Source organism: Branchiostoma belcheri, unplaced genomic scaffold (genome assembly GCF_001625305.1).
Source record: "Branchiostoma belcheri isolate BF01 breed outbred unplaced genomic scaffold, Haploidv18h27 scaffold104, whole genome shotgun sequence".
Classification (NCBI taxonomy): Eukaryota; Metazoa; Chordata; class Leptocardii; order Amphioxiformes; family Branchiostomatidae; genus Branchiostoma; species Branchiostoma belcheri.
This window is the reverse complement of record NW_017802425.1, coordinates 587,672-596,956: the sequence shown is the minus strand read 5'-3', so window position 1 is coordinate 596,956 and position 9,285 is coordinate 587,672. Positions and strand designations below refer to the sequence as shown.

General features: G+C 44.0%; 1 protein-coding gene across 21 annotated transcripts in view; it reads left to right on the top strand.

Annotated features, from left to right (window-relative positions):
• Positions 1-9,285, top strand: part of LOC109476014 (semaphorin-1A-like) — a 101,917-nt gene that overhangs the window by 67,918 nt on the left and 24,714 nt on the right. For 15 of the 21 annotated variants that reach the window (XM_019776977.1, XM_019776996.1, XM_019776986.1 and 12 more), the window contains 2 exons: positions 5,009-5,299; positions 7,915-8,047. In XM_019776977.1, the coding sequence (XP_019632536.1) occupies positions 5,164-5,299; positions 7,915-8,047 (269 nt within the window). In that variant the 5' untranslated portion in view covers positions 5,009-5,163. The other 6 variants (XM_019776890.1, XM_019776861.1, XM_019776900.1 and 3 more) reach the window with 6 other exon arrangements.

Genomic DNA, 9,285 nt, shown 5'->3' with positions numbered 1-9,285 from the left:
AATTATTACTTGTACGGTGCAAATGTTTCCTGTATTAGCTGCCTTTCCTAGTCCCAGAGCTAAAAAAAGAGCCCAGATGTAAGAGCCACACAAATATAACGTTGATAACCAATTTGGTCCCCATTACCTACATGTAACGTTATATGGAGTGTTACCTGGTCCCCAGAGCTTAAATCCCCTCAAATATGATCTGAACTGTGCTTTTCCTTGTCCCCAGAGGTAAGAGCCACACAAATGCAGTGAATATAGACGTAAAAGTTGACGTTTTTGCACGTAAATCGAGGGAAAGACGCAGGTAGCCCTCCCCACACTACCGAAACTGAGGTATTGCTGCAGCATATGAGTAGCAGTCCAGTGTTCTGTCCAATAGCAGCGTGGCTGTACATCGTCACGCGTACTACGGCACTTCCGGTGACCTCCAGTGACCTCCGCCTCGTTTTCGACCCCTACCCTTAGCCCAATGTGAAAAAGTATCTCCCCTTCCAATAGAGGCTTGTGTTTGGTGTACAGGAAACCCTGTGTATCATTCCTGCATTATCCCAAGCCTAATGAGTGCATGTTTACAGCCACTGCCCCTCCCCCTGGTGCTGCTGCATTATACACAGGCCCCAGGCACAGGCCACACCAACTCTATTTGTTGGTTCCCAGAGTTGTAAACAAATAACTCTTGCCTCTTGCAAACCTTTTGCTTCAGAAGACTTAATGATGATAGCAAAGTTAGATCACAGCCACAACCTGAATATAGGTAATTAAAATTCTTTACCTTGAAATTCAATCCATAGATTTTCGTATTCCTAATACACACATTAAAATGTGATATGAAATGTGGCACCAATACATTTTCTTAAAAATCTCCATTCAATTACAGAGTTATCCCAGAACCATAGGACTAACTTGTTGTGGCCTAATGAGGGCATGTTTACAGCCGTTCCCCCTCCTGCTGCCCCTCCCCCCTCGGTGTAGGCTCCAGTCACCCCTGAGCTCCAGACAAACCCAGTCTGCAGGGCTGATGGTTGGTTCCTGATTACAGCCGCTGCCGCAGGCTTTGTTTGTCCCCAGGATTTCCCGGCCTGAGCGCCCAGAGAGCCCGGCTGGGCCGCGGCTGTTGTTCCCTCTGATCCTATGCGGGAAGTGGTGTTGTTGCTGCAGGAATATTGTTGTTGTTGCCGACTGGGTGGATTGCGTGTGCAGGAACAGACGGCGAAATCAGGTCGGTGGAACGTTGGGAAAAGGAAACACAGCTTACACCAGAAACTGGACAAGGTTTTAAGTCTGGTGTGTTTCTCTTCACACCTGGAGATTTACATGCAGAGGAACTGCCACTTGGACAAGACTGGCTGCTTCTGGGTTTCAGCAGGATGCTTCTGATGAATTTTGTATGGCCTTCATGCAGAGGTAAGCAAGCTACATGCTTACATATGTATGATGGTCCCACTAACAGCATATGTTGGGTTATGTGTTAATCGCATGCCAATAGGTGGAGTTTTATTCACAGTAAAGTGAGCCAACATCTTGCCATGCATGCAGCCTCCTGCTGCTGAAGAATGGCAGGTTTTGCACAATACTGGAGACAGTAATGTCCCATTCTCCCTGCCTTTTGTTATGGAGATGAGGCAGCGCCATGAAACAGGCCATAATAACAAGGCCAGATTTGAACAATATGTCACAAGCTGAGGGGGAGGGGGCTGGAGTGAGAAAATGGCCTGGTCTCACTGGGTAAGGGAATGTAAGGGAGCCTGGCCTTGACTAGAGGTAGCCTCTGCTATATTTTGTATGTAGGAGCTATAACAACTCTGCAGCTGTGTAGCTTACAAGGTCTGTTTCCTGGTTATAGAGATGGAATATAAGTTTTCGAGAGAGAAGTGCAGTTTCACATGGGAAGAACTGCTCACAGCATAATAATGAATAATATGTAGTATTGTGGTTAGACTGATGAATCAGGTTAGGAAATTTATAGTATTTTGCGACTAGCTTTATCCATAGTTGAAGTGTATACTCTGTGTTACGTGTATGTACTGTTCATATAATCCTGTTCATGTATGTTGTATCCTCTGGGCTGGTGTGGAAGGTATAGTCTGTGTTTTATTGTATGGCTCATGGACAAAAAAATCTGGCCTGCTAAAGCTGTCCACAGACCTCTCAGTTCTTATTAACTAGGTTAGATGTCCACACAGTTCACCCGGCAGGTCCGCAGTGTTTACCTGCGTGCACATCCCAGCAAGTTGTGAAATATTTGGGGTGCTTACAAACACGGCTGGCTTGGGCACTGATTAGTTCTGCACAGAGAACCAGGCAAACATCCCAGCAGCAAGGCCAGTGGACATACAAGGCAGGGTTAATATTTGTGTACAAATTATGTACTACACAATGTCATTGATGTAATGGTGTGATGTCAGGCTTCAGCAGTAAGCAGTGCTCTGGGTAGTGTAGCTATAACATTGTTGAAATAAAGTCAAAGCTTCAGCAGTGGGTGAGCACTGCGCTGTAGCTATAATGCGATGTCAGGCTTTTGCAGTGACCAATGCTCTATAGTTGTAACATTGATGTAATGGTGCTGTAGCCACTGTGCAGTGATGCTGTAACTATTACCTCAGGCTTGAGCAGTGACCAATGCTCTGTAGTCCCATCAATGCTGTTATGGTGCGGTAACTGTGACGTCAGGCTTGAGCAGTAAGCAGTGCTCCTCCCCCAGCCCTAGGGGGAGTGTGACCACTACTATCAGCCAGACTGACGCATGGCCACATGCTTGTCTTTCTCCTGATTAAACCCAGGCCTGGGGCAAGCCAAACTCATTACTCACTCCAGCTCTGCCCTGCTCCCTCCTTCTGCGCAGAAACGGGCTCAGAAATCACTGTAGCAGCAGCCAAATCAGCAGGCATCTGGAGAAGCCAGGCCTGGGGTAGTGAGAAGCTGGGTATGTTGAGTAGGTGAGATATGAGGCAGGTTTTGTAGCTGTAGTGCCAGGCAGGCTGCCCTCCAGGGGTGATGCTATCAGTCCTGTCATGCAAATGAGCCTTGGCAGGCCTGACATGGGGTCGGGCAACCTATGCCCATATAAGGCAGTCTGTTTACTCACCCAGATACGTAGTAAAATGAGTTTGGTCAACAGCCAAGGAAACTACAAGTCATTTCCTGGGAACCCCTGGTTTGCCTAATTACTTGCGGGCTTTAAAAGTTCCTTGGATGGTAGAGAAGTTCCTAGTCCACTACTTGGCCGTGGTAAGGTGAGTTTGGAGAGTCTTGTGACAGTGTGGAAGTGGTGAAGTCAGTTAGTGCAGTGGTGTGTACAGTAGTGTGTATGGACTGAAAATGGGAGCTTACTGTGTTTACTTAGGAAGGTGCAGTTTAAACGGCCAGAAGGTCGACCAGAAAGACTGCTTCTCCTGCCAGCCCAGGTAGACTGTTGTGACTTGGTTCAGAGTATCTGTACATTCTGTAGGTTTTTAAACTCTGTAACTAAATGCTGGTTGTGCTGTGATGTGTCAGACAGATGCTAATGAAACATTTAACCTCCTGAGAATTACCCAATTGTCCAACCCCCCTATTGTCTGCACCCCCATTTTGTACCTTTCAATTTCCTATGGGTTCGTATCCTCTGGGGAGTGAAGTGGAGGGGAAATAGGATGTTCTGCTGGGAAGTGGTGTTCCAGAAGGGTTTGGGATGTGGGATTTGGGAAGGGTTTCCTGAAACAAGCATGTTGATATAAAGGTGAGTTTTTTTGTTGTGTAATGAAGGTGAGGTCATTGGACTGTGAACAGGTAAATCTGGTTTAAAAGGTTGAACCCAGAAAAGCTGATGTGGGGAAAACTATGCCTTCTGTGCTGTTATCTGTGTATGTGGAGTAAAAAATGATAGGCAGGGGTCGTAGGAGATTTTTTCTGGTGTCGGTGGGTGCCAAAATTTTGCGATTTTGAAGTGACATTGTCCAGCGGCAGTTGGAACGGTTACCGTGTCTGACAGCTGGTTACTGATTAACCAGGACAGTTGGCGATGAACTGCAGGTGAAATTTGCACAGCATCGATTTCCTGTGTACAGAGATGAGATTTTCATTGCTCTGACAGTCGGGACTTTAGATAATGCATTTTCGGGAATTAGGCTTGCGTCGGGGTGTATTTATTCATGTCGGAATCATGGCGTAATTCCATTTTGGAGCGACAGGGCTGCCTTATCAAGACTTGTAATCAAATAATGGGCAAGCAAAGTAGAAAACGCTGATAATTCCCCACATTTATTCAGCGTTCCTGCTGTCTGCTTTCATTTCTGCCTGCCCCGAGCTAACGTCTGTACCCAGGCAGCCATGGTGGAGTTTTCATGTCTGCCTTGCGGCAAGGAGGTTTGAACTGTCCTACTTTGGTCAGGAGTGTTGAATCTGTAGCCAGGCATAGTTATGGGGAAAAGAAACAGTGTTTCTGTTGTAGCCCCACAGAATGCCTTTGTGTGTGTGGATGTTAATCTGTAGTAAGGTGTGTCAGAGCGTTTTGGTTGTTGTTCACATGATGTGCGATAGGTATGGTTTAGTTTTATTCAGAATCAGATCTCCTTCAGTGATACAATATTCAGTATGATGTACAGATATATCAGATCTGTATTTTGTCACATGGAGGTTGGCCTAATCCTTTACAGGCCTGTTTATTGTTCCTCTGGTTGATTCCCAGCTATCTGCTCTGGTAATCTCCAGGGGAGGGAGTGTGTACCTTGTCCTGATTATTTATCTTAGCTCTGTGATTGTTCAAGTGGAAGATATCTCCACAACAGCAGCCACAGCTTCTTACCTTCATCATTATGTAGTACTTCTTACTGCTGATATCTGTGAATATCTTGTGTAATCATATTTTGTAAGAATCCATGATAAACTGTTTTTATTTGTTGTGTATATGCCCTGGTAGTGCAGGTAGCATATATGTTATAAGAAATTCTGAGTTTTAGAGTTCTATAATGGATATCTTTCACATTCTCATGACATTTTACTCTGTCCTAAGCTCTGTGCTTTTCTTGTGTTTCTTCAGGACCCTGTATTGACGTGTAACCTGTGAACGACGACAAGGCACCGCAGTGCTTGGAATACTGGACTTTTACTGTAGCGAACACCAGCGGAACTGTTCCCAGCAAACAGCGACTGAACCGTAGCAGATCTGTAGCAATACTCAATCAGAGACTGATAATGTATCCAACACAGCTTGCCAGAAGACTCTCTGCTCTGACTGGAGCTTTATTAGTGCTACTAACGAACCTGAGCTCATTATGTGGAGGTTTCCCGGAGGACCTGTACCCACTACACCAAATCCCATACTCTGAAGGTAAACACTATAACTTATACCTAATGTAGAACACTATAACTCATAGCAATATAACTTAATACCTAATGCAGAGGTACAGTATAACTTACAACAATACAACTTATAGTTATACCTAATGTTTAAAACTATAACTTACAACAATATGCCTTAATATACCTAACTTACAACACTGTAACTTATCACAATATCACTTGTATCTAATGTAGAACACTATAGCTTATATCTAATATATGATACAGCAAATATTAACAGTATAACATGCTGTTGTATATCATGAACAAACAAACAATCCTCAAAACACTACACTATCATGTCAAGCAATGAAGAACCAATCTCAGGTAAACCCTGCCAGTTTGAAAACTTGAAATTTTGAAAACCTAATTGTGAAATGGTGCTTATTTAAACTTATATTTCCTAACTAGGGAATATCAGAGCTTGCTTTATTTTGATAGTCTCCTGACTTTCAGCAGACTTTCAGCAGACTGACGCTCCAAGAAAATTTTGAGTGTTTTTCCATCTGGAGTTGGTTTAGCTCCTTGGTTCAGTCAACTCCAAATATGCCTGTGTAGGATTTCCTTATCGCTTTGTGCAAACATACACGTAGTGCACAGGAAGTTTCAGCAGGTGCCAAAATACCTGGAGGAAACACGTTCACCCTCCCTCCCCCCACCATACTTGGGTGACCTTGCTTGGCCAAGGGTAATGGATGTTGCCATGGCAATGTGAGGTCATCCTGCCCTGATCCCAGCATGATGCTGACATGAATTATTCAGGAAGTGTCAGCAGCACTGAGCCTTCTCAGAATCTTAGTTCTGTCTTACGTAGTTCTTCCAGCACAGAATATTATACTACAGTCGACAGAGAAAGCTGTCGACTATTTTTGTCTATTTATACTGATAACCAAATGGGGCTTGTTTTGAACATGTGAAATATGGATTCATAAACCACCTGACAGCGAAGTTCAGATGTCACATGGATCCATGTAACATCTGAGTGTATGCGGCAAGAAGGATTTTCAGTAATTGCACCTGTGAGAGACGTTAGTTGCCGCCCTGAATGTTGATGTCAGAATTGCTGCTGTTTCCTGAATATCCTTTATAAAGACTTTATAACAACCGAGCCTGCAGAAATCCGATCGAGGCAGTAAATAATGTATAAGTCCTTAACCTGTAGTTACTGCGTCTGCTGCTGAATACTGATCAGGACAGAGGGGACATGAAAGGAGGCTGCAGGCTGCATAGAAACTGAATGGAAGGATTCAGCCCCTTAAGCCCAGTCTTTGGCGACAATAATTTCATTAGTTGGTTATTAGATTTACAAAAGAAAATAATAATGTTGTAGCCAAAGCCAATAGTGTGAACCTCAAGGCATTCTCAGTTTCAGGGAATGGTAATTTACAGCTAGGTGAAAGTTTTCCTCCCATTGATTCTAATTATTACATTTTGCTAAATGTTCACCTTATGATCATCAGATGCCTGAGAAACTAGGAATTAGACTGGTGTAGCCCACCCTAAGTAGGTTGGTACTTGAACTTCCTGCGGCTCCTATGGGGGTCTCTTAACTTGCAGGAAACCTCCAAATGCAGCAATCCTCACACGATTTCCAAATCAGGAGGCACTTAGGAGCCCTCCCGGCTCCCGCTTTATTGAATGGAACGGGAAGCGTCTTCCCATTCAGCTCATAAAGCAGCCATTCTGCACGACACACAGAAAGCTTTTTGGCGAAGTGGTCCCCTCTGCCGTGATCATGTCGTCTGGGGGGATTCGTTAAAAGGGAATGATCAGAAGGGGGCCAGCTTTACTGTTGGCTGAGTAGCAGAGTGCCTCGCAGAAGGCCCCGTTCCTCCGATCGGCTTCAAGTTGGCTATAAATAAGCAATCGTGTTGCAGCTTAAGGAGCAGACGGGGGAATTATGGAGACATGAAAAGACTTGTCTCTTGGCTGAAGAGGGCTGAGGAGTTAAGACGTCTTATTTTCAGGGTGACTGCGAAGGAAATGTTAGAATGAAAGCAAGCAGAACTGAAGGCTATTTCAGGGCTTCAGTTCTGGAAATGGAAAATGAAAGGATCTGTGAGCCTACAGTCCTCCAGGAAATGGGAATTAGACTTAAAAGTTAGATGCCAAGTTTGGGATAAAAGTTTGGAGCAGCTTACCATTCTGTTCGTTCAACTCATTTAAGATACACACATGAGAAGGGAAATGGCAAGAGACAGTTGAAGTAGTTGGTGGGCGAGTGTTAGCGAGGATGAAATTATGACAAACAAGCAAAGATATTAAAGTCATTTCACACCATTACTGTACATCACTTACATTTATGTCTGATAGTAATGTCAGCTAACATTAGATGTGATCCCTTGGATGGATATTAGGCAGTACTTGTGAACTGTGGAAGAGAAAATGTGCCAAGAATCAATGTGTGTGTTTCACGGACTGTTTAGTTGATAATAATTAATAATTATTATCAACTACGCACCCTCCTCCGGGGTACTCTCAAATCCTGGGGAGAACCCTGAGTTGATTACTCACACATTGTTCTATACTGGTCCAGTGAATGGCAGATTCTAGGCAGATTCCCCAAATATGGCTGTACGATGAATTTTTCCTGTTTTTCTGCAGGATCCCCTGAATACGAGGTGTTCTGCGGACATCGGCATTCGGACGAGTATTCTAACTGTTCGCACAACTACGAGTTCCAGCTGCTGCGGGAGATCACGTACGAAGGGAAAAACCACCTCCTGCTCGGCGCAAAGTAAGTCAGATCCATGGTGGTTTTATTTTGCCATAGGAGGAAAAGTTTTGTGAAGATTTGTCAGTTAGTTTTCTTCCAGAATTCGTGGTAAGTATGTCAGACAGCTGTGTTAGGGTATGTTTTATTACTTTTTGTTGATTGTCATTTTCAATCAATCAATCCTTTTCCTGTGAAAGGTCAAAAGGGACAAGGTTGCAAAGTTCGATTACCAACTTTTTCAATTCAGTTCCAAGCTTAACTTCTTCATTACTTCTTGACGGCAACTGGTGATGACTGTTATGAGGGTGATTTAATATACATTGTATATAGTCCCCTTCAGTCAATATTGACCATGGTAAAATTATAATTGATATCTACACTACAGCTTTAGCTATGGTTGAACAATACTATACACTTCCGAGGTGATGTAATAATTTTTGCCCATAAAGTGAGCTATAACAGCCCAGCCCTCCCCTGTCACTGTCAGGCCTGGTTACAGCCAGGCTTCATCATGACAGGGTTAAATGCTGCAGGGTCAGAGGTCAGGGTCTGCAAATGTCAGGGACAGGCTGATGAACAAGTGACGACATTTGCTACTTTGGAGAGAGGCCAGATTTTCTCTTCTGGGAAACTTGAAGTTATTACATCTGAAAGGCCTGGAATATTGCTGTCAAACAATACAAAGTAATGAACGACAAGGCTTAAAACTACAGGAAGACATAAAAAAAGGCATCAGGAAGGGAAAAGGTGAAGAACTATCATATAGCAGACAATCCAAATAGAGTGGAAGTCTGGCCTAACATTACTAAAATTCTTTCAACTTGAAACAGGAAAGAAAATTTGCCCTGTTTTCGCTCACATGCCTGAGACAAATTATTCTTAAACCTGATTTTGAAGTGAAGTGGTTTCAAACTTCAAACCGTTTTCTCCACTTGTTTTGCCCACAGAATCCTGAATGGCTGTATTGTATACATGTACAGGAACATGATTTTGAAGTAAGCAGAACAACAAAGCCTGCCTTGTGTGTTGGCCCAGAGTGGCTTCAGTTGAAGCATGACCAGTACAAGGCCTGATGTTACAGTATTGTAATGCAAACCAGCCATTGTCAGGCCCCACTCAAGCCTATCCCATCAATCAACCTATCAGCAGCCCTGTGGGGAGTGACCTGGGTCAGGGGGTAGAGGTCAGACTTCCCATGAGTCAGCCGTCACTGGTGTAGGGTGGTACCAATGGCAGGTGGGGGAGGGTCGTGCCACTCT